Raw genomic sequence first — 26,246 nt, forward strand, 5'->3', positions numbered from 1 at the left:
AATATTGCTCCTCGAAAGAAAAGAATAGAGAGTCGCAGTGCCACTCCGTAATGGCTGATACTATCAGCTTCATTACAGGCTCAAATCCCTGGTGCTCCTCTGCAGGTACAATGCAATCAAGTGTTCATTAAAACTAAAATCCACTCACTTGAAATCAGATTCTGGGTCTGTAATTAAACTCAGCACTGGAAGAACGATCGCCACCGCATTCTCATATTCCTTTATGACTGGAGTCATGTGATCGCTTGGTTAACATTCCATCATACTTTAAGGCCCTATGTAATTACCAAAATGATATACCCAAGGCTGTCGATGTCAAGAGTGCAAGAATGCCAAAGGAGAACAAGCCATGCTTAGAAAGAGGGTGGGGGTAGGGGGGTGGGGGGGGAATCAATCCTTTTTTTTCCTATTTTGTGCTACCTTCCCTCCTAGCGCTGGCACTTGCTCTGCACACATCACACAAGGGAAGGTGTTTATCAACCCACTCACCATCAGTTCTGTGAACAGATGCCTGTACATCTACTGCACCACCTGCTCTTTCTCTCTCAGGTCAGGGGCTTGCTAGTTTTAATGGAGACCTCTCAGACTCTTGTGCACTCGTCTTGTAAGTCCATCTATTTTGAGTAGGAGCAGGAGGCACTCCACCACCAGACTTGCCCAATTGAACCAAGCCTCCAGAGCCAGGCACCTGCAGGTCTAAGTGCCCATAATACCCTGCAGTCCCAGGCAGGGCTAGTGACTTCATGGAAACAGGCAAAGTACCTGCTGTTTAAAGGCAGGCTATGCAGGATTCTTACCTTGAAAAAATGATAAAATAACCATGCTAAGGCATATCTATGATACACGGGCAATCTCTGTCTTTTTTACATACTTTTGCTGAATTTGTGCACCTTGTTACGTAAATTTGTCATTCTGCAATGTGTCTGGGACGTTTGTGGGTGTCAAACTCTTTTTCTGTATGGGGAGGGGTGGGCGTGGCTACACAGCCTAGTCAGCAACAATAAGAACTTTTGCAAGGGTCTGAATTTTTCAAAATAAAAGTCGCTATTACAATAAAACGACTATTACATTCAACATAATGAAACTAATTAATCTATACTTTCAACATAATGTAATTAATTAAGCCATAATCAAGTCTGTCTTCTTACTGTCGCTCACGGTCACTCATTTCACGGTACTAATGTTACCTCTAGCCGACCACGTTAGGAGGGGCACTCAGGGTGAGTTGGCAAGGTTGAAGATGGAGGAGGAAACTTCTTTGAATGCAAACACAGGACCACAGCAAGGCTAAAAAAATCCTTTAACTATGGTAATATAATAACATCAAATAAATCTGGAAGACCAGACATCAGCATAGCCAGCTATTGAAGAATCTCCAGGTCTTGGCCTATACAAAATTTGTTTAGCTTCTGGCCAAATACTAGATCCAGACTAAAATAACTGGCTGAACACCAGAATGAACACCGAAATCCCAAGAACCTAAATGCATGTAATTATTTCCCAGTCATTACATTGTCAGTTGACTGGCTAACTTTACCACTGTTATTAAACCAACAGGTGCATTCACAGATTCACATTTTAATAACTGAACTGTTTAATACTTAACCAGGTGCATGTAACAGCATTACATTGGCCATCAGCCCCTTTCCTTGCTAAATATCAACACTGGACCTTTGAAAAACCCACAGCAGTTGACTTCTAACGTATTGTACAGTTTAGCTGATGATATGTTTTTATTTCATATCTGATACCCCCAGCAATTCATTTGGTCAATTCTCTGGTCTCCAATTCTCATGAACTGTATATTCTACTATGCTGAAACCTGCACTACAAGGGGCATACAAATAAAATGAATAATATTTTTGAAAATACGTTCACTGCAACAAGTTTTTGTCATACAAGACATATCATGTAAAACAATTAGAGTACATTTTTTCTGCTTAGTCTCAGGAGGATATGATATATTTTCATGATAATCAATCAATCTTGATAGCTCATTCAAATAGGGAACTTCCTATAATTTTTTTATTTATACTTTATTTTATCAGGAAACCCCATTGAGATCTCTTTTTCAAGGGGGACTAGACATTGCATGGGTGTGCAGCACAGAGCAGACAGTATCCAATATGATCAATTCTGCATGTAATATGTGTGGAAATGCAAGCCTGTGCTTTCTTGGTGGAATAGAGGCAAGTGCTGGATGAATATGTGATGACGCATTTCATCATGTACAAGCTGTACACCGTATAAATTATTTGTGTTGCAGAAATCACAGACCATTAATTAGGCATAAACAAAAAAGAATTTGGATTCTGGAGCAGGGCCTAATATCCACTGGCCCAATACTGTAGCCAGACAACAACACAAACTACTAGTACTACGGTTCATTAACTCACATTTAACGCATTTTTCCAATGATCCCTACTTGATATTAAGTTGGGATATCCTATATGTACAGGCATGTAAATGCACTGAATGTAGAGCCTGTGACCTGTAAGTGAAACGTGTCATGTGTTGAAGTCCACGGACCTGCGGAACTGTGTTTGTACATGTGACTAATGTTGGTAAGAGAGGTTTTGTCATTTGCAGTAATTGAGGTAACTCTGAATTTTTTGGCCTGATGCTCACGTCACACACATGGTTTACATGGGGATATTTCAGGATTTATAAGTTCACGAATGGATTTTCCATTACATTTTTCAAAATGCGAATCTATTAGTCAGGACAGAGACAGACTAAGTATTTGACTACATCCAAACACTTCCAAAAAGGGAAATATTCATGGCAGCCTGAAACTAATTCTGGAGACACTGTTTGTGTTCAGTTACAGTGCAAATGCAAACACCCACCCACACACACACACACACAAATGTGATTTTGATGCTATTAAAAAGGCTTGTTTGATGAACCGTCCACACACTCACTATAAAAAAACTTATTCTCAAAAGATTTGCTAATTCAAACATTCTTAATATAAATGTTAGTTGCTGAGTGTTACATTTTAGGCCTTGGTACCTATTATTATTTCCTTTAATGATTTTCTTCTTATTATTAATGGAAATCATAATCCTAAAAATAAAATGATGAACCACTATGATGTATTCAAGAACTCTTCAGAAAAAAATAACGAATTATGCTTTACATAAGTACACAATTAAATAAATTGATTCAATATGAAGTCACATAAATATATTATATTTATATATCAATACCACTCCTCGTATTTTTTATATCTCAGTCAAACCTTAAAATATTCTTAAAATGGAATGTTTCTTCAATCTGTCAATTAAAAATCTATTCTCATGACAAAGGGTTGAAATGTTGGCTAAATCAAGCCGATTTTCTGCAACTCCCAGGAGATCCAATTACATCCAACTACAGCTGAAGATCTGTTTTAAGGTGTGCTGAGGGACAAGGAGGGGGAATCACAGAGTTGCCAATTATATGTCACCATTCTCAGTGCATCTAAGACAATTATGCAAGCAGGGCTATGCTGTTGTCATTTCCCGAAGTCTAATTCATTCATATTCTATTTTATGTATGAAAGTGTTTTTGTTTTTTAAATTCACAACATCTAGTTAATATGCATGATGGAGGGACTAGTTTCTTCACCGAAATCTCATGTTATTTAGCTTTTCCTGTATCTCCTGATCTACTGTTTTCATGACAAAAAAAAAATTCAGCTCTCCCATTAGTATTCCTTTGGATCCCAGCCCATAAATGGCTATTTTAGGGACACACCACGAAGGCTTTTCAAAACATTTCACCAACGAACAACCAATAAGACATACAGTATATGAATTGGTCCTATATGCCTACAACAACAAAAAACTTCAACTGTGTAAGTTACTCTGGATAAGAGCATATGCCAATATATGCCAAATATAAGTGCCAAATATGAAATGGAAAATAAATTGTTCATATAAGCATAACTTCAAAGGAATCTTACGATTATTTTTAGTTTTCCATTCGTAAGACTAAAGACTTTTTTTGAGCAATTACCATGTGACACACTATGACTTCTCATAATTTACGTACTACTAGAGCAGAGCAACATTCATAATGTCATCGAGTTATGTTTAATGCGTTAGATATTTTGATTTATCTGCTTTAACATGTTTCAGTTCATTTGCCAGAATGTGCAAAGTGCATACTTAGGAATGCAGAGGACTCATTCCGTATTTATAGCACCACTATGTTATTCTTCATTGCCATTCCAGGGTACCAGGGAAATACAGGAGAGTACAGGAAGTGCCTCGGAGGGTACGCAGTGGCACTCTGAAGCGGCGAGCCGTGGTATTCTCGAGGAGCGGCTCACACCTGCCCTGGCGAAAACATGACCTAACACGATGCCAATTTTGTTAACATTTAGCACGCGTTTATTGAATGCTTCGGCGTGAGATTATGGAGATCTCAGCCTGAGACTGATGTCGTATTGATTTTCTCCCGTTGTTTGCAGAGGCGCTCGGGAATTCAGTGGAGGCACAAAACCTCCGCTATTAATACCCCGGGGAAACTATGCCTGCAGTACAGGAAAGATGAATAAAAACATCACTGCCAAGCACTGGTCAGGGTACAGAGGGAGCAAACAATGTACCATCACGGTACATTGTTTATTCTACCATCAAGAATAGAACTGCCATAGTTTCCTTGTGAGGGTTTCATTTCCACCATTTCTGCATAGCACGTACTCACAGAAAAAAAAAATTAAGCTTTGTTGGCTCGTGTCTCAAGACAACAAGTGACAAGCAACTGGCAACAATTCCAAACATCTGCAGTAAATGTGAACTAAAGTTAAATTGTTACCGTAACTGCAGTTTTGTGTTACTTCTTATACTTGTTATAATAATGACCATCTTGGAGCGCTGTGGATTTATTTGTGTGTGTGTGTGTGTGTGTGCGTGTGTGTGTGTATGTGTATGTGTGTGTATGCGTGTGTGTGTGTGTGTGTTTGCCTGTGTGTGTGTATGTGTGTGTATGCGTGTGCGTGTGTGTATGTGTGTGTATGCGTGTGTGTGTGTGTGTGTGTGCGTCCATGCGTATGTGTGACAGAAAGAGCTACAGTATATTGCAGCTCCAGAGAGATGCAAACAGTGGACCTGCTGTTGAGCCCCCAGCACATCTATCTGACCATACATGACAACATGGCTGGTGCAGAAAACTCACAGATTCACCATGCCGGTGGGCTGCGGGTGGACACAGAGTGTACAGCCATCTACTGTACTTGTTTGGCTATATGTGAAGACCCTTAATATTCTGAGCTTAACCAGAGAGCCATAGAGTGCAACCCCTGAGCATCATATGAAAAGGCAATTCTTTTCGCCAGAAAATCACCAAAAATCAACGGAAGAAAGCGCGGCTAATTCTAAGAATCAATTACTGAAGCTTCCCATTTTAAATAGTATTTTAATTTACAAATGATTCCGGCTAAACATGAAAAGCACCAGCGTCACGTGCGTTGCCGACCGTGTGAAAACAAAGACAGCTCTAACCTTTTAGAACCTCTAAATTAGCCTAGAACAAAAGGACCACTTCACTGCATTCCAGGGCATTTATTGTCCTCTCCTCTCCATGGAGGCTGCAGCACCACTGCAGTCCTCATTACCTATTGTCAGCTAGGTGGGTACGGAGCATTGAGGTCTACAGTGGTATTTTTCAACCTCATTCAGCAGTAGTCGAGCGAACATATTATCTGAAAGGGAAGGAATCTCACTGTGTATAGACGGTCATTAGAGCACTGGTTCGATGACATGTAATTCCAAACAAGGCTGGGACAATGTTTTGTTCAACCTAAAGCAGCTACTGAAGAGCTAACCATTATTCTTATTTAAATGGATTTTTTAAAAATCATGATTATCTTTAATGTATTATAATGTATCCTTTGATTGCAACATTTCTGTCAGAAAACACTTCACTCAGTGAACTGAGTCAGTGAATTTCTTGAAAATCATCTAAATTTAGAAAAATTGATTGTGCTGTTTATTTATTCTTTCTGTAGTACTTTAAGTGTAAAGGAAACAGGGTGCTCTTGGTTCAGACTTTTTTATGTTGTCTGCTGTCTTAATTTGTCTTTTATGACTCAGTCATATGACTGTGATTCATTTGGTAACCATAATTAAAAGAGAGTTTCCTGACCCCTGGACCACTACTGTATGTTCATCAAGGAGTTATCTGGCAAATACAACTCACATTCCCAGAATGCCACTGTTACATTGTTGCCGCCGTATAAGAATGCAATGCGCTAGCTTGTAATGTTTCATAGCAAGATATGACATAAAAACAAGAGGAATGCACAACGCACAAGTACAAGCCATTCAGTCCACCTTAGCTCCACAGTTACCAAACACTGATTAATGCATCACATTTTAAACAGCTCTGCCTTGAATGATCCCAGTCCAGTGGTATCCTTAGAGAGCCCTTATCTGATTTCCACCCAAATGTCTAGCATTATAAATGGTCCCACATACAGTAACAGAACTGCTATTTTTCCACCAAGCCCTTTAAAGGTGGCCCGCAGAATCCTTATCTAACCTCAGCCTCTTTATTCTTGTGCCGGAGCGGAGTGTGGCAGGGACACAATAACGATCCATTCAGGACCCCTAATACTCGGCACCCCAGCATCCGCCTGAACTAAAGGGCAATGCTGAGGGGGGGGTATTTTCTCCACGTCACATAAGGAATAAATAACAGTCCTGGAATTAAGGAAAATACGGTGTGCAGGTTCCCAGTTCTTCGGTTGTGGGATAGAAATCATAAGATGACAAAAAGGCAGCGGAGGAATTTTAGTAATGTAGCGTTAGAGGCACCATCACTAACAGGGCTGTCCTTCAGATGAACAAGGGCTATTTTCAGTGAGGTGGGGAAGACACCTCTGTCCACACCCCCAGGATGAAAAAGAATCGCTGCCGAGGTGAGACCATGGTGTAATCCTTTGAAGGGGGGGGGGGGGTCACACATGTGTCACACAGAGCAATTTGGATGCTGAAGCCAGTGCTCTGGTTCGGAGCAACAGCAATGAGTGCAGTACAGAAAAGTGGTAAAAACCTGACTGTGGGCCTGAGAGAGTACCAGCTTCAGACTAGGGGAGATAAACTGCCCTTGCTGCCTCTGACAAATGGCTTTTTTTAAAAACTGGTTTTGTGACAAATTCAGATATACGGATTACAGAAACAGTAAAATCTGTAAGCAGTCCAACTGCCTGTTGCTAACAGGAAAACAGATTTTAAAAAATAATGGAGTGACCGGAGCAAACGTGGGTTTCACTGCTTATGTTTTTCATCTGTAACCGAATGCTGATTAATTCATGCATCAGTCCACATATGCATTTGTAATCAGTGAATTTTAGATACACAGAATACATTATAGCAAACCAGATCAAGGGCTTGTGGAATTCATAATGAGAGGCAGTTTGATTACATTTTTTTATTGAGATGACCATGTATTGACACGAATACTAAAATAAAATATTTTTTTATTTGAAATATATCTCTCTCTGTCACTCAGCGCTGAATGATTTTTTATTTTATTTTAACTTATAGGCACACAGCCCACATTTCATGTTCTGTTTGGTGCAAAGTTTAAACCCTTCGGTCCCACTTACATGAACAAACCGACCAGTGAGGGGAGTTACCCACTAAAATATATTATAGACTGTATGCGGACTATACTGAAGGCATGTGTACGCACACTGCCTCGCTTCAGTTCTTGCATTTATGTCTATAATCATAGGCTATATACACATTATAGGAAGATCGTTGTATAGTAGCCGCGCTACCGGCAAACGTATCGACACGACCGTATGATTAACCAACTATATGACCATAAATTTCAGACTTACACGGCGACATACATAGGCTACATTGGAATGGTATCTAGTGAAACTTGTAACGTCGGCTTATATTCTCAGCAAAGGCGGAGCGATGTCTGAATTGTGAAGTATTCACCCGGAATCACCGCTTGTGTTTTCTGTTTCTTAAAATGAACATTCAACTCACCTGTTACGTGGAAGATTTGTGCCATCCAGGTGAAGGCTATGAGTCCTACTCCACAACAGCAGAGCCGACGGAACAGCCGCCGTCTTCTAGTCCTCAACACCGCCTTCATCCTACCGTTGGTTTCTCGCTTCAGAACATGTCTGTCACAGATGAAGCCCCGTTGTTTTTTTCTTTCTTCTCGTACTTAAAGCGTTTGCTAAATAACCAGCACAAACCTGGTCGGTTGTTTGATCATATATTAATTTATCTTGATGCCTTTTCCAGCCCCAGCATCACTCCCTAATTTTGGGGTTCGCTTTCTTTTAATTTACTGTCGCACAGCATGCTTCACACTGCGACCCCATTCCACCCGCCTAGAATAATAAGATAAGAAGAAAAAAAAGTCGGTTATGACAGCAGCTCTCTGTTGTAGGACCAACAAACGGAGTGGGTGAGAAAGGGATTCTCGCACACCCACTCATGCACCGCCGGCTGTGCCAATCTTACAGCGATTCGATTCACTCCCCTTCTCTCCACCACCTCCCTCACCCACTCACCCAATTCGGATCCAGAGTATTGGACGTCTTTCAGCAAGTTCAGAGAACCACCGCTAGGAGACGACAGGCAGTCGTTGTGGGAGAGCATTATCTAAGATTGGGCCAGTGTATTATCGTAAACCCCTCATCCGTTCTGTCTTCAATAACAAATAGCCTACCTTGCACGAAGAGCGTGCATTATTTTCTTATCTTAACAGGTAGGCTCACGCTCTGTTTGCCTTCATTGGGAAAACGCTTTCTGATTAAACTGAAAGTGAAGTTTTAGTGCATCGTGGCTATATAAAACAGATATAAAATTTATACTTGTCATGTGTTCGCCAGGATTTAAGATATATTTGATAGGTCGACGATGAAAGAGAATATGTGTTTTCTCACGAATCTATATAGTTCTTCAAAACACTTGTATACAAATGCATTTGAGAATGATGTATTTAATCAAATTCAAAATGTTTACACGGGTTGACTAAACAATGTCATTAAAACTGCCCAGAGGTGTCTGACATCACCGAATGATTAATGCATTGCCACGGTCAGTTTGCTCTTCGAGAGAGGGTTCAGGCACGCATTAACACAGGCTATATAGGCAACTACGTATGCTTGAGTGTGTGCGCGTCAATGTGCATATGTACACAACATGTAAGATACATACAGGAATATGTACACTTTATTCCGTGCTATGTCCACATGCATGGAGGGTTTAATACGTTTTAGCCGGTTTCATGTGCACGTGAACCAGCTGAAGGAAAATCTCCCTCCCTGCCTCCTTTACTTCTTTTTTCGCTGATTTGAAATGGCTAATAATTTCCCTCGTTGAAGTTTATTCAATATTGATTTACCTGTCCACGCTCTACAGATCTGGTGACGGGTACCTGACTTCAGAGTTTTCTAAATCAGCCTACGTAGTGAAGATTGAAATTTAACTGAGTTGAAGCAGCACTGAGTGCTGAAGGTGAATCGTGTCAATTATTTGAAATTTGAGTCGATGCAGCACAGTTGGGACTAATTGAAGGGAGGAAGAGGGAAAAAGTCACTTCTATAAGCTTTTTTGTTGACTCATTTGTTTCAGTTTGTTGACATGATTTTACTGATTTTATCTTCATATTTCTTTTATCTTGAATTTTTGCTTTAGATTTTATGTTTGGTCATATTTTTATATTTATTTTATTTTCATCTTTGTATTACATGTCATTTCAGTGGAAAACACTGTGAAACAGCTGTGAGATGAGCTCTATACAAAATTATTATTATTATTATTATTCCTAAAATGTAAAAAGTTAATGACAGTAAATTTATGAATATATATCATGTTCATAGTAACCAATTGAACTCATTGAGGAGGAGATGAGGGTAGCCATACTAAGTGTTCATTTATCAATGCAAATACATTTCACATTATTCAGACACATACCTTGATAGCAGAAACAGTTTGTCTGTACCTACAATAAATGGTCTGTCATTGTGATATCATAGATGAAGTGCTCCAGAAAAGACAAGCCAGTGTCTGGTTTCTAAAGATTCTTTTAAAAATCTGGCCTTGTTGTTTATACACATTTCTCCAGAAAACACATTTACTTGCGGTCTAGCCATTTTGTAGACTGCTGTACATATGGATCGACGTACGTAAGGGGTGGGGTGCATGAGGAAACAACAAAGCAGACAAAAAGACGCAAAAAAAAAGCCTTCAAAAACAATTGATCTCAGGGTTGGTCTTTTGTAGACAAAGTAAGCTAAGCCACAAATGTGGCTCCTCTGAGATTTTAAGCATGCCCTTGCTTTATGGGACCCAGGGACGAAACTGCTCAATAGCACGGCAGTTGTTTTGCGAAATTAATACAAAATCATTATAATGAGCCAAATGGGCTCTGCTAATGTTTCACAAGCCTTCTGCTTGCTGCACTCCTCCGGAATAAATTATGCATGCATTCTCATTGATAGAATGTCAAGGAGGATGATGCACGCCCCGATCTCCACGGAAAATAAAAAAACGATTCCGGCAGTTGATTGCATCATTTCTTTTAAAAACCTAAAAGAACATGGCCTCCTGTGTGCCCTCTCGTTTTTTTCAAGTCACTGACCTGTGCTGCATTATCTTCGTGGTGACTGGAGAGGACATGCAGTGAGATTTGCTGGTTTGAAAGCTGAATTACAGCACCACATCCCCACTGAGTAAGCTTCTGCAACATGACCTCGGGAAGACCCTGTGATGTCATGTGCTGGTGTGTTGTTCCTCTTGTGATTTTCATTGAAGTTCAAGAAAGTGGGGCAAATGTGACAAAGCTACAGGTGAAAAATAAGGAGAGTGAAAAGACACTGAAATGAATCACTGAGTCTCACTAATAGGTTACCTTCCTCACTATATTAACAGCAGCATGGTGATGTTCTAAAATATTATCTTTTATTTGAAAAAGAGCTTACTGTTACATTCTCTCAACAGTATGCTGATATTAAATTTTAGTATTAACAAATGCATAGAGTATGCAGTCAGTCTCAGGCAAGTTCTTGATACATGAGGAAATGGAAATCCGACAAATCTGTTACACTTCCTCTTATCACCACCAGATGGGAGCAGAATCCCAATACATTTTCCAGCCTGCTCTTATTTTAATTTTATTTAATCTCATATCCTAGAACCTGGGTTCTAAGAACAGGGGGTGCACGGACCCCTGGGGGTCCTTAAAGGTACTGTAGGGGGTCCCTGACCGAATTTGTTATGTAATGACTATATACAGATTTGGAAAAATATTTCAAAATATAAAACCTTTTTTTCCCGATATAATGGGGTCACCTGGATGCCTTTGAGCCTAGGTGGGGTTCCTGGATCAGAAAATTGAAGTCGAACTTTATTAGATCTATTATGATTTCTTATTGAAAATAAAAATTTTCAAATATCATGCTGGGATTTTTGCTTTTTTTTGATATTGGATTCACAGGTAATTTGATTTCCTTTTCAACACACCATATTTAATGCTGCCATATCACGCATCCAATATTTTAAAATGTGAGGCTTTGAACCTGTTAAACATTATACTTGATCTGCCTTTAACTTCCTTCATCAATCAACTATAACTGTCTGCCAGATTTCATAAAGGGAAATTAGAATGAAAGTAAAATGTAGGTTTTTCCTGAAGTTATGAAAAACTGGAGGTGAGAGGATTGAAGAAGAGTCAGTAGGCAGACCTCAGAGTACAGACAAAATCTTTTATTGCCAGGAGCCCTCCAGTTCACACACTCAACGTGTACAACACTTTCCATCGTCCCATCATTTTCTCGAATAAATGAAGGAGAAACAGGAAAACAATAGTATTTTCGTCCATTTGTTTTTATCGTTTTCCCACGGTGAGTCACGCCAGGTTAGGATAATACTGTTCACAGAGGTAATGGCAGTGGGATATGACCCTTGGACAAAGAAAAGAAGTTTGCTACAGTTAATTCTTGTATCATCACAGTCCATTTAACATACAGAACGTATGTGGAATATCTGCAAGGGAAGTAAACTGAAAGCAAGGTGAACTGATGAGAAAGGAAAGAGAAGACAGAGGGGAAAACAAAATAGAAATAAATTAGCACCATGATAAATAAAAATCACATTTTCTATTCGTTGTCTTTAGAAATGATAATATTTGCTTGTCATTTTTAGCAGGGCTAGATGTCTCCATTTCCCTATGCCCTCACTTAGTTAGGTCTCACGTGGCCACTCCTCTCTCGGATCCCCATTCCATCTTTCAGACCTCCACTCTGTGTGAGGGGTGTTATGTCACAAAGGGTACCCCATCTGTGAAAGCCTGAACGCATACAACTCGGAAAATATTGCTATCCGCGTGAGAACATCACACTCCGGGAAAAATTCTCCGACAAGCCCGACAAAATACCGCGCGCCATTTCTCTGTAATACTTGCCGTCTGATTCTAAAACTAAAACGGTTGGAATCTTTGGTTCGATGTGTCTCTCAGCTTCCTGTGGATGGGGCACGCCTTTGCTGGAATAAGGCATCTTAGCCAATGAGCGGGTTTTTTTTTCTGGGTTCCATCTCTAATTTATGTTTCATCTGAAATGGGGACGAGGATGCAGTTGGTCTCCGTGAGAAACGGGCGTTTCACAGCGTTCGGGGGCCGAGGTACTGGGCTGTACTCTGTACTACACTGAGACGTGAAATGATGGAAGACTTAGAAACCAGAAGAGAATAAGAGCTTTGAACTTTAAATAAGGGGAGGGACAAAGCCTTCCCTTAGTAGGCTGCACACACCCTCTCATCTCCAGCCCAAATACTGTGATAATAATAGTTATATTAATAACAAAATAAAATATGCAACATTGTTGAAATATTTATCCTTAAACTTTTTTTGTTTAATTTTTCTTTACAAAAAAAAAAACTGTAAAACTCCATCTCCCCCTCCCCCACCCCCGCCCTTTTCCCATTTCATAGCATGTGTATTTACAAGCTGTCTAGTCATATTAAAACATCTAACAAGGAATTCCACATTTGCATGATGATAAGTTATTACAGTTTTTACACACACACAAAAAAGAGGGGAACTCGGAAGTTGCTTGGTGCATTTTCTCTTGCTTTTACAACCCCCAACCCCCCAGACCTCCCCGCCCTCCCCCCCAACAATAACTATACAGCATACTGTCACACATTATTTATTTTTGCACATTGCCACTTTGCTAGTATTTGCCAACAGGGTGACATCATTTAAAACAATATCAAACCACCCGTGAAGACACTCGTCACTAAGATACAACTAAGGTCCCTCTGGAGTGTAGTCTACTGTACTCCCAGTCATGCTGAGTGTGTACACTTTCACTTACATTTCACTTACATACCACTCTGGCAGGCATACACCACTCAATGCACGAAGTAACACCGAGAAGTTCAGCTGTATCTGTCTTTATACATCGCTAAAGATATAGATTTATAATTTAATTTCAATATATCATTATCTGCTGGTACCGGGTAATCACAGTGAATCTAAAATAAAATAAAGAACATCGTCTTCAAAATTGCAGGAGGAAGAAAAACATGTTTTTTTAGTTTTTTTTTTTTACAACATACAGGTACACTGAATATTTTTAATGGACTTTGCATTGCATCCCTTCATAACTCTGGATTGTGTATGTGTGTGTGTGTATGTGTTCGTGTGTGCATGCATGAGCGTGCGTGCGTGTGTAGGTGTGTGTGTGTGTGTGTGAATGTTTGTGCGCACGTGTGTGTGTGTGTGCATGTGCGTGTGTGTTTGGGCGTGTGTGTGTGTGTGTGTGTGTGAGTCTCCTTTTCAGAGTCATTTGTGCTGCCCTGTGGGTTGAAGGAGGAGCGAATGGAGAGGAATGTCAGTGCCAAATAGGAGTTCCGATTCCTGTTCGGATTTCACGTGCATGCTATGCTCATCCATCCCTCTCATCTCATCATCACGGGGTAACCGTTTCCTGGGCAATGATGGTTGGTTCTGTTTGGCTCTGGACATTCTTGAGCTATGAAGAAACCCCCCCCCCCCCCCAATCCCCTCCCGCCCAAAGAAAGAAGAATGGCTTTGACCACATGCATTTGGGGACGTACACGCCTTCTGGGTGTAGCCTTGACGTAGCCATATCGAAGGGCTGAAGAGAGGTACAGAGTTCTGCGGTCGAGTCGGAGAGGACGGGTTCAGCAAGCTCGTTTCCCTTGGCACATTGAGGACAGAGCGGGTCGTCGCTGAGAAATCAGGCCTCCCCTTTTGGGTGCTCCTTAAAATCCAAAGCAGGAGAGACACACACAGGGTTCTTGCAATAATACTGAACAGTAACTGAAATTCACAAAAAATATAAGCTTGTTGGCTCAGTTTAATTGTAATGAGAAGTCACGTAAAATGTCACTTTTCTTTTCCTTCCGCGAGTCGTGAAGTTTGCGACGCGCGATCCACTTCCTTCAGTTTGCGATCATTGTCATGTTCCTACTGCGGTCTCAGGAACAGGGCTAACCGTACTTGCAGGAGGGCAGCAGGGCCAGTTTGAACCACAGACCTTGCATATAGCAAAGAAATGAGAGTGGGTTTGACGATGCAGTGATGCTAATGGGGGGAGATACACGGTTTTCGGGCAGTAGCAAGGTGGAGCACTGCCTCTGCAGCAATGCTCAGGAAAGGAAACTGAGGTCATACAAACATGTAAAAGTTACAGTTCCATTCGATAAACGGTTCCACAGATTGCACTGGATTTTCTTATCAGGTATTTTTCAGTAGATTTTTCTTTCCTGCTTTCAGTGATAGTTTGTGGACTCTGCAGCTGCCATTGATTCTGCACAGCTCGGCCAACTCGCTGCACGTCGAAGTCACAAAGCCACAGTTACACACACCTATCGAGTCCAGCACCTCCCAACACGTGCTCGCACACACACTCACAGGCACAGTCACACACACTCACACACACGCGTGCGCATGCACACACACTCACATGGTGTGGAGAGAGTACCCTGCCCTGTGTAGACGGGCGGCAGGGGCCTCGCACCAGCGGGAGTGCCGCCACAGCTCCCTCTGACTCAACCCCGCTGCGTCATAGAGGGGGGGCGGTGGCGTAGCCATCCCATGATCCGCAGTGCGCGAGCGGGGGCCGGGGCTGGAAGGAGGGGGAGAAGGGCTGTTTTAAAGAGTGTGTGTGTGTGTGTGTGCGTGTTCACTGTACTGTACATGTGTATGTGTATGTTTGTGTACTGTGAGTGTGTGTGTGTGTGTGTGTGTGTGTGCGCACTGTTTTATACATATGTATGTGTATGTTTGTGTTTTGTGAGTGTGTGTGTGTGCTGTACATATACATGTGTATGTGTATGCTTGTGTATAGTGTGTGTGTGTGTGTGTGTGTGTGTGTGTGTGTGTGTGCGTATTCATGTGTGGAGAAGACATTTTGGGAAAAATAACCCATTGCAAATAGATTATGACACTCCCCAACAAATTTCAAAAGAATCATTTCTCTAAGTTCCACTGGGGTGCAGTTAAGTGGTAATTGGTGGGAAGCAGGTGTGAGGGCTGTAAATTGAGGAGAGTGGCTGCAGAGAGCTTTGTGAAGTGGGGGGGGGGGACTTTTTAAGTCATGAACAGTATGCATGGCAACGGCTCCAGACCCCCCCACTGGCCAGGAGTCCAGGCCGCGGTTGGGGAAGGATGTGACGTGCGCGTCAGCGTTTTGGGTGCGTGAGGGAGGGTTAATGTCCATGTGCAGTCTATGGGGGGGGGGGCTATGCGGTGGGACAGGGGGGCCCGCGGGCTAGCAGGGTTTGTTGACGTTGCACAGCAGCTCGGTGACCTTGATGAGCCGGGCCACGGTGCTCTGGGACTCCTCCTGCAGACGCTGGTTGTTCTGCCTGAGACTCTGAACCTCCGCCTGCAGCACCGCCTTGTCCTCCTTCTCCTGGCACCGGCACACAACAAGAGCCGTCCGTGAGAAGGGGGGGGGGGGGGGGGGGGTGTTAGTGAGGGTGGAGAGAGTGGGGCTGCAGGAGGAGTGACACCAAAGCATTTTCACACAAGCACACACACACTAGTGCTCTCACATGCACACACACACTAGTGCTCTCACATGCACATACACACTAGTGCTCTCACATGCACATACACACTAGTGCTCTCACACAAGCACACACACACTAGTGCTCTCACACAAGCACACACGCACTAGCACTCTCACAGAAACACACACACACACACACTAGTGCTCTCACATGCACACACACACTAGTGCTCTCACATGCACATACACACTAGTGCTCTCACATGCACATACACACTAGTGCTTTCACATGCACATACACACTAGTGCTCTCACACAAGCACACACACACTAGCACTCTCACAGAAACACACACACACACACTAGTGCTCTCACACAAGCACACACACACTAGCACTCTCACAGAAACACACACACACACACACTAGTGCTCTCACACAAGCACACACACACTAGCACTCTCACAGAAACACACACACATACACTAGTGCTCTCACACAAGCATATCCACTCTCTCTCTCACACACATACACAAACACACACACACACCTACACGCACTCGTGCCATCTCCAAATGCACTAATCTAAGAGGAACTGAAGAGGTGTAATGATGTAAAGAAAATTTCTGAAAAGTTTGTCATGGTAATATTTAACACAAGTTTACTGTGAACAATACAAAAGTGTACACTAAGGGATGATCCATGATTTAAAAAAGAAAACAAACCAAGAAGGCCAAGAGGCGTTCGACTTTTATAGAAACAACATATCTGGATCCTTCAGCTGCATTGTCAGTACTAATTCCATGACAAACCTTTCAGTGCTTTACTGATGGAGAAGAGATAGTACTACAGTAGGTGTAAAACACAGCCACAAGACTACAGAACACACAAGCTGATGTCATCGTGAGGATGGACTGGCCACTGTATCAGGACACGTTCCTCTGGTTCACACTGTCTGATCTGATCGCCGTTTGCTTTTAGCCTAGAAAATCTCTCATAACAACGCCATTGCTTTTCAAAAAAAAGAATTCAAAATGCACCCTCCGTTATCCAACAGTCACAAACTGTCGCAGGGTTAGTTTTAGGGAGTGCAGCTGTGTTCCATGAGGGTTTGTATTGGGTTACCATGGACTGTTAAACGTGGTTATGGAGCAAGCATAAAGGTTAGAGAGGGGAGGCATGAAAACAAACACTTCTCCCACTGCTACCTCCCGTTCCTGTTATTATTTACACCACGATACCTCCTCGGAGTCTGACTCAGGCCAATAAATATGCGGGCCCTGCTGTTCTCATCAGAAAACAAAACATTTCCTGACTCTGTCCAATAAAGCACAGGCCCATTAAAACTACAGAGCCTCCTGTTCACGGCCTCGGGAGTGAAGGGGCCAGATCTCGCCTCGCTAGTCCTGATACAGATCTCAGCTGCCAATGTCGGTGTTAAATACTTTGGGGTTACCGAGGTGAGCGAAGAGGAAGGTGTATCAGCGAAGAATGTTAATGAGTTCCCACAGTTCCCAGCAGTGGGGGGTTGAGGAGCAGGGGGGGGGGCAAGGAGGGGGGTGGGTGAGGATTATTGTTGTTGGAGATGAACGGACAGCACTGGTTGAGATGAACTTAGATAAGTATTATCATCAATCTATCTGTGTATGGTTTTTTTTTCCGGAGCAACTTTTACATTACAAATAACAACAATATCTCATGCTATAATATAATAATAATAATAATAATAGCAACCACCATAATCATAATCATAATATTGTTTATATTTTCAATCATAATAAAATATGTATATAATCTGCAACGGTTTGCATCTCCCACTAATCATTATGAACAATAAAGAGAACAGAAACAGAAACTGACCTTCAAGCAAAGCTTCAGATAAGCCCAGTGAGTCACAGGTTTTAAATTGCTTATTAAAATCGATTTGCACCGACAGCAAAAGGAGCAATCCCTTGATATTTGCAAAAATATTACAGACTATGGGTTGGGAGCAACTGTGGTCATCAATATGCAAAGGTACTAACATTAAAGACTGACTTCTCAACATTAAGACTGAACGCTCAACTAAAGATGAACGTTACCTCAACATTAAAGACTGAACGTTACCTCAACATTAAAGACTGAACGTTACCTCAACATTAAAGACTGAATGCGGCAGCAGCAGTCGTGCAGAAGAACACATTTCTGAATGTCTGTCTGTCTTTCCTTAGACCGCTGTTGGATATTACCCAGCAAACCGTGTTCACTCTCACGGCACATGCAGGAGGGAGGATTATGCAAGTGAAACGAAGCGACACGTTTTGCACACTCAGTTATTGCACGCTCAATTTTTCATTTAACGCTGGAGGTTCACCGCCTCAGCAGTTTAGAAAGTCGGCGCAGCTGCACCGGAACGGCAGCTGGCCCGCCTGGTCTCAGATTGATGATAATACCGTGTTCATGAAGGAACGTTACAATAGCAAATATGCAAAGAAGAAGAGTGACTAAGGCTTGATACAGGCTTCACGACCAGCGAATCGATGCTGGTTTGTGTGTTTTCCGTTTTTGAACGGCGCACCAATGAGCTCATGTCGGTCGGGGGGGGGGGGGGGCGTCACCCGGGGTAACCACATGACCTGCGCCAAATACCCAATGCCGTTTGATATGATAATGAGCACCTGGATTCATCCTCTTGGCACTTCATTGCCGGGTCAAAGTGCCCAGCAATGCTCAAATGATGTCTATCCTCACTGACTGGTCATGGTCATGTAGGTGGGGGGGAGAGTGGATTTGTGGGTAGGGTGGTTCCTCTGTTGGGGGGGGGAAGGTACCATGTGACTGGTGGGCTAAGGCTATTGGACTGTGAGGGTAAGAGTATGGGGCCATGGCTGAGCCCCCCCCCCCCTTGCTAAAATCATATCGTAGGACAGTGATGAAATGGCAAAATGCAGATTCACTGTGATCTCTGTGCATCACTGCACTACTTCTTACTTTTCACATCACACAATGGTGCTTTACACAATGCTGTGAAAAGTAACAAGAAATACGATGCAAATATGTAAGCAGAGCTAGACCCGGCACTGCCACATTTAACATATGCAACACATCTGGGGTCCAGAAAAATAATCATCCCAATATTCTCTGTAATGGCCTATAGAAGACCTGGAGGAGGGCAGGTTTCAGAGTAGCATATTCCCAAAGATCAGTGTGTTTGCTGGAGGAGAGAGACAGACTGGGCCCTAAGAACAGACCTTTGATCTGCCTGGTGCGATGCCCAGCAGATGTCCTGTTCTTCTTTGTGGCTGCAATTGCATAAAAATATTGTACCTTCATCTGCCACCCCTTTTAGGCAGAGGCATAAAATCTCAGGCAGGACTTTCCTCTGCTGTCATTGGTCAGTTACTGTTGTGAGAGCAAGCACGGTTGGCAGCCCAGTGCCACTCCTCCCACCAGTTTATCATCAGAAGCCACTCCCACCAAGTTATCATCATATCTGTTCACCCAATCAAATTTAACATGACAAAGATAGAATAAAGGTGTTTTATTTTCCCAGCCTGTCCATCCTACCCTTTTTCTCTCACTGTCTGCCTCTCAGATTGCGGTCGGGTGTGCAGCAAGGGGCGGGGTTAGGGGGACTGGGATGGGATTGGGTGGTGGCAGGGAGTGGGTGGGATTCGCTGTGGGTGGTAGGGTCAGGAGTAGGGTCGTGGTTGGCCGTCTGAAGAGGCTGTACCTTTTGCAGGTCGTCCTGCAGCCTTTTCAGCATGGTTTCCAGCTGCGATACCTTCTCCTCCAAGTGGCCCGGAGAGTCACTGCAGAGAACGGAAAGGAAAGTCAACAGGGAAGGCAAGTGCATGACCTGCATTTGTCTGCACGTGTGCGTGCCTGTGTGCACATTCTGTATTTGAGCGAGTGAGGGAGAGAGGGAGGGAGGGAGGGAGAGTGTGAGAAAGACAGGCGAAGGCGTGGGTGGTAATAATGAGGAGGAAAAGAGGAAATCCCAAGGGGAAATGAAGAGGAAATAAGACCTAGACACAGGCTAGCGATGTGGCGCTCTGATGAAAAGCGCCATTCAGCGTTCTGATTGATTACATCCCCTCGCTCGCTCGCTGTGGCGGCTCCGTCAGAAACTCACCTCAGCTTGGCGTCTGTCTGTCCTGACACGTCCATGCCGTCTGCAGAAGCTTGGCTTTCATCTCCTGCTTTCTGATCTGAAACATGACAGCATCACACTCATTTCACCTGGCTCGTCTGGAACAAAATGTGTTGGGGGGGACAGTGTATGATTGACATGGATAATAAGGCCTATCTAATCTGAGAACAGGAAATTCTAGTCCACAAAGACTATACTGTAGGTACAGTAGTGTTGTAAGTTACCATTTGCTTAGCAACTGATTCATACCTGGTGTGCTACCAACTGACCTGATGTCCAAATTCAAAATAATTTGCCCTTCTTTAACTACAGTAAAATCAACCAAAACCCACCGACCAATATGAAAATGCTGTAGTTTAGGACATGCCAGATCCCTGCAGAATGCCTTTAATTTAGGTCCAGATCTTTTTTGGGAGAGTGCTTGTGCCTCACCTTCTTGAGACAGAGCTTCCAATATACTGCGACAGGCGGTTGCCAGATCGGCAATGGACTGCCACTCTTCCTCCGAGGAATCGGTGGTTTCTGACAAGACTGGCGGAGACACAGAAAATGAGGGTTTAATTACAATCCCGATTTCTACCTGCTGAGAGACAGGCCTGGAAAAAAAAATGCCTGCTGCATGTAGACGAGCATCAACACAGGACAGGTGGTGACATCACAGCTACATGGCGAGCGGTGCCGGCAGACTGTATCCATGGTTGTCGGTTATTAAGGGCTTTTTTCTAAATTGGTACAAGTTTTTCTATTCAGTTTTATATTTCAGTTAATTTGTTTTGTAATTTCTATCACAGCAACCCCTAATTCTAGTCTTGTACAGGGAAAAAAATCAAGAAATGTTCATGTCTGTTGGTTAGTTTGACAGTGACAAAGTACAACCAGCAGAGGGGGCTGTATGCTACAAGAGGGTGCCATCGCAAAGCACAATTTCAGCCCATTATGAATAGTTCCTACAGATTAGGTGGTCTATGCAGGTCTATAGGCCTCTGCAAATAAGAGTAACTTGGATTTATATACTTTTCTGAAGCCTTCTGAAGTAATTTACTGCTGTTAACAACTTTTTTTCACATTCATTCATTACTAAAGTACATTTTAAAAACCTAATGTATTACTGTTTTTGTTTTTCCAAAATTACGTGAACACGTTCACAATGGCTAATTATCACATCTGAGGATCTTGTGAAACACTTCAATACATTGTCTTTGCAAGACAGGGTGTCTGTCGAAAGCAAGGGGTGTGACCGAGCCGTGCGAGTCAGCGAATGAGAATGCTTGACACAGAAGAGCATGAGACCGCTTTCCGCCACAAAAGTATGCGTTACGTGTTCCAGTAAGCCTGCAGCCATCCGCGGACCCCCGTACAGTGACGCAGCCTGACTCAGAGCAGTGTGGGGGGGTGGGGTGTGGGGGGGGGGGAGGACAGAGAGATAGAGCAGATGGCCGAATGGCCTCCTTGTTTTGGGACAGCGTAAAGCCCACCCCCCATCTGTCTCTTTTCGCTCAATCTGGAGGTGGCAGGGGGGCAGGGGGTGGGGCCGGAGGGTTGATATTGGGTCTGGGGGATGGGGTGCCGAGATGAGGAAGGGGGAGGGGAAGGGTGTAGGGAGGATATCGTTGGGGACGCTGGGGGAGAACGGGTGTGGGGTCCACACCAGAATTGGACACAGTTACAATGGTGCACTTTGTAAGTATTATAAATGACTCCATTCCAGACCCACTGGCTGCTTCATGAACACATGCTCTGTCAGATGGGGCCTTTGGAGGCTGACTGACACTGTCCATTTCCCTGTAGCTGCTTTAGCCATTGTTTTTGATATTTTATGCTGCCGTCAATTCCATACTTCTTACTTTTAATATTTTAGTACTTATTCATTTGCATATCGAACGAAGACTACAAATGTTGGGCGGGTTGTACTTAGTTGGGGGGTTAGAACTAAACTAAAGCTCAACTGTAATCTCTGCAACACAAACAGCCAGCACAAGGCAATGACCAGGACAATCCATTTTAATAGAGTGCATTTAATTGATCTGATTTCCACTAACCCACCCAACAGGACAGCATGAGTGCCATTTTAATGTGTCCCAGGACGGCGGCAGCATTTGTATTCTCTTTCCCGTTTAGACCCACCAATAAAGCATCTGTTTAGTGAATAAAACAAATGTTGAATCGTTCACCAGATCTCTATATATTGCTAGTTGCCTGAAACTTGCACTTTTGTTGACCCCGACAAAAAGACTGCGGGGAATTATGCTGATCGCGCTCGTAATTCACCGGTTATGCATTGTGTGGAACTGTCCAAATGTAACGACTGATTAACGTTTCTAACATTAACCGACCACAGCATGTGAACGGGACCAGGCAAACAAGTCTGGACCGTGCGGTGGAAATCGACGCTGGTCAAGATATTTAATCAGGGTAAACATGTCTACTTCCATCTCACTCACTTTGGCTCACAGCGAACATTCTGCTGCATTTGGGCTGAACCTCGACGCTCTCGGCCTACTTCCAAACAGAAACGCCTCCAGCTCACTTCAGGTAAAGTGAGCCGTCAGATAAGGAGAGACTGCGGAAAAGTGATTTCGGGTTCAAGATCTGTGATTTGCCGGAGGGATAGTCACAGGGAAAATGCTGAAGAGACTTCAGAGGGCTGCAGGCTGACAAAAAAAATGAGTCTTGGTCTGAGCCAGGCTGGAACACCTCGCAGGTCTGCCAGTCAGTTTTTTTAACAGTCTGCATGCGCCTCAGGTAGATGTTGAGGGGAGAGCAGGGGGTACGCGCCTCAGGTAGATGTTGAGGGGAGAGCAGGGGGTACGTGCCTCAGGTAGATGTTGAGGGGAGAGCAGGGGGTACGTGCCTCAGGTAGATGTTGAGGGGAAAGGAGGGGGCATGCACCTCAGGTAGATGTTGGGAAACGAGGGGCTGCATGAGGGCACGTACTTTTGGTGATGGAGTTGTGCAGACTCAAGGCCCGGGAGCTGCGGTCCCCACCGTCCGAACAGGAGGGAGGGGCAGCGGGTTGGTCTTTCATTAGCTCCATCCCCGCAAACTGAAGGAACATTTAACATTGACACACTCATACCTGGGCTGCATAATCAGAATTACAACACTGGACTTTAATATTATAATTACAGCACTGACTCATTTGTATAGGACTACAGGGATTTAAACACAACCATAGCACTAACACACTCATATAGGACTTTAAACATGGAAATACAGCCCTGACACATTCATACTTGAAACACTCATTTAAGTGTTTAAAAGTGCCTAGAGTTCATTTAAAATACATTAAATTAATTAGAAAATAAGTTTTTTATCTTTACTTTTCACCCATGGGCATATTAAAATGATTACATGTATTAAACCTTGAATTAAGCAGAATGCTCCTTTTGATTTTCAAATGTAAAAAAATATATATGTACATTTCCCTCAAGGACTTCCTCTTGTGAGCTGGACTGAAGTTCAATGGCAATAAAAAGGTTAATGTTAATCAAGGACATTTTTATCAACAGCAGGTTCAGCCATTAAACTCTCCTTTCAGCCAGCAATGTGGTGTGATCCAAGCAAGACCTTGAGCAGGAAGGAGAGAAGAGAGTGAGAGAAACAAAATGGCCTCAGACAGAGAGCCAACGGCGGCCATACCTGCTTCTGCAGCTCGTCCTCGTCCAGGGGGACTTTGGGTTTGACGGCCAGGATGAGGTCGGGCGTGGCGTCTCGCAGCGCCCCCGTGTTCTCGTAGACGTTCCCGTCGGCCGACTCCCTCACGTTGTCGTACGCGTGCCTGTCGCGGGGAGGGAGGAAGCCGAACTGAACTGGGCTCCATCAGGAACAGCAATAAGAGTCATGAGAACAGAAAAGTGGGCCCTGGTCATAGCTCTGCCGCACAGTGGGGCCAGAACAGATCTGGTTTTTAGGGGAACCTTTCAATGAAAACCCCTTCTGTGGTTGGGCTACCAATTCAAATAAGGACTTCAGTTAATTATGAGGATCTGATGGGGAAGGATGACAAATCTGATGCAAGATGCAATGAGCATGGACGATATACAATTTCCTCAACGCATACGAAGGAGGTAGATGAAATTAAATTATTTTCCCGCAATTATAATGTTTAGTATTGTTCGTAAATTACATTTACAAACAATCTACCGCATAAAATATATTACAGAATAAAGCATATTAAATAGAAATTTCCAGGGATCAAACCAATAGCTTAAAGTTAATGGGTTATCTGTCTAGCTTACTAAAATTCAGTCAGCTTGCTAACTAGCTAACAAATACATTAGGTATTATATTAAGGTATGTAGCTGGGCAGCAAAAGTAATGCAAAAATTATAGTTGAAAATGACACAGATGAGATAGCGTAACAGACAGCACTATAGCCATGCTAAATCCAGACACCGATGACTAATTGTTTACTCTAACAACAAGGAAATGTGGTGCTGGGACTGATGTTATATTTAGGATTTCGATCTATTTTTGAAGGAATGATGTTCCAAGATTAAATTTGGCACAAAAAAATGACACTACAGGAAATAACTTTTAGAACCAAACTCGGAATTATGGGTAATAGAGTCTAAATGTGATATATCTCACATCCATGGCAGCTGAACATCACACAGGCACACAGGAGTGACGTACTCATCGCTTGAATCTTGACGGGGTGGGTGCCTCTCCAGGGAGTAGCTGCGCGTCAGTGTGGTGGGTGTGATTTCGGGGGGCTGGGACGGGTGGTTCTCCTGCAGGGAGGTAGCCCTCAGTAGGGGCAGGCTCGGCAGGGAAAGGTGGGTGCCCTGGTCCCCCTCTCCTGAGGTGACCTCCGAGGATTTGGTCTCCCCCGCGCCGCCCTCGCCCTCTCCTGAGGGCTCCCCGTCTTCGCCCTCACCCTCCTGCCTCTCCTCTTCCTCTACATCCTCCTCCTCCTCCTTCTCCTCTTCCTCCTCTTCCTCTCGTTCGTCCAGCACCCAGGCCTCCCCCGACTGCCCTTCTCCTGACTTGCGGTCTGTGTCCTGAATGGCTTTCAGGTACAGCTCTGAAAAGCTCCTGGAGACAGACAGACAGCACAGACAGACAGACAACATGGACATACAGACAGACAGACAGACAGACTGTTAATAACCATGTCAGACAATCATAAGTTCCCACCCACTGTCTGCAGGCAAAAAGAAAACCTCTCGACTGTCCTTGTACTAAAGTACTTTCCCATGATCCTCTTACAACTGTAAGAAAACTCCCTCCCACTCATCACAGCAACTGTAAACTGAGGCTCTGCCTCCTCACACAATGTGGCCATCTTTGTCTGCACAGTGTGACCTCTGTAAGTGGTGTGTGTGCGCGTGGGACGCCCCCGGCTCACCGGCGCGGTTTCCCGTTCTCGTCCGGCGGGATGACGGTCAGGTGGATCCTGGGCGCGGTGCGCAGCAGGCCGGTCCTCTCCTCGGGCCTGAGGGACACCAGGAGCTGGCCGCAGAGGAGCACCACCCGGGCCCCCAGCTGCAGGCCCCCGCTCTCCGCGTAGCCGAAACGCTGGAGCTCCGTCACGAAGCCCTCCTCGCTCAGCAGGAAGCCCGGCTGGCCCACCCCGTCCCGCAGCGGGGTCACCTCCCGCGTCTCACACCCCCGCGTCACCAGCTGAGGGGGGAGGGGCTCGTCAGTGTAACGCTTACACAACGTTAGCACAACGTATACACAACAAATCCTCTTTTTACTAAGTTTACACAATACTACTTCAGAGAGGAGGCCTAGGACCGCCAATGGGCTAAACAACATAAGTAAATTCCACAATACAAATTTACCCCATACTTATCACCAATGATCACCTATGAGGTAGAGGACATCTGCTTAACAGTATAGATCATCTCATGTGTTACAACAGATGTTTTGGGGGGACTACAATAAGCCTGCTCGCTAGCACCTATGAGCTCTGATTCAGTTTCTGGCAAATCAGAACAATTTTGCCCAAATTACATTCAGTACCCGTTTTCACGAGTCGAGCTAATGAGAAGGACTGCCAGAAGGCAAAAGGAAATTATCACTCATAAATGCAGTGTGCCAGCACTTGTTTCTAGCAAACTTTTTTTAAATTTTGATCACCAGCTGTGCTTCCCACATAACT

The 26,246-nt window shown here is 43.7% G+C and overlaps 2 protein-coding genes across 13 annotated transcripts in view; both read right to left on the minus strand.

The window, feature by feature from the left end:
• The window catches only part of slc24a6a (solute carrier family 24 member 6a), a 39,337-nt gene extending 30,797 nt beyond the window's left edge, over window positions 1–8,540 (minus strand). Inside the window, exon 1 of the mRNA XM_064326104.1 lies at window positions 7,995–8,540. Within this exon, the coding sequence (XP_064182174.1) occupies window positions 7,995–8,103 (109 nt within the window). The 5' untranslated portion in view covers window positions 8,104–8,540. The remainder of the gene's footprint in view (window positions 1–7,994) is intronic.
• Window positions 8,541–11,708: 3,168 nt separating this feature from the next.
• sipa1 (signal-induced proliferation-associated 1) overlaps window positions 11,709–26,246 on the minus strand; it is a 49,113-nt gene continuing 34,575 nt past the window's right edge. For 4 of the 12 annotated variants that reach the window (XM_064326107.1, XM_064326110.1, XM_064326109.1 and 1 more), the window contains exons 10-17: window positions 25,488–25,762; window positions 24,773–25,174; window positions 23,777–23,915; window positions 23,072–23,180; window positions 20,570–20,668; window positions 20,120–20,195; window positions 19,718–19,796; window positions 15,935–17,449 (exon numbers count right to left, since the gene is read on the minus strand). In XM_064326107.1, coding sequence (XP_064182177.1) covers window positions 17,210–17,449; window positions 19,718–19,796; window positions 20,120–20,195; window positions 20,570–20,668; window positions 23,072–23,180; window positions 23,777–23,915; window positions 24,773–25,174; window positions 25,488–25,762 — 1,419 coding nt within the window. In that variant the 3' untranslated portion in view covers window positions 15,935–17,209. Of the gene's footprint in view, window positions 15,119–15,802; window positions 15,908–15,934; window positions 17,450–18,821; window positions 19,287–19,717; window positions 19,797–20,119; window positions 20,196–20,569; window positions 20,669–23,071; window positions 23,181–23,776; window positions 23,916–24,772; window positions 25,175–25,487; window positions 25,763–26,246 lie in introns of those variants that run through there. The other 8 variants (XR_010328863.1, XR_010328862.1, XR_010328861.1 and 5 more) reach the window with 8 other exon arrangements.

This window comes from Anguilla rostrata, chromosome 3 (genome assembly GCF_018555375.3).
Source record: "Anguilla rostrata isolate EN2019 chromosome 3, ASM1855537v3, whole genome shotgun sequence".
NCBI classification, from domain to species: domain Eukaryota; kingdom Metazoa; phylum Chordata; class Actinopteri; order Anguilliformes; family Anguillidae; genus Anguilla; species Anguilla rostrata.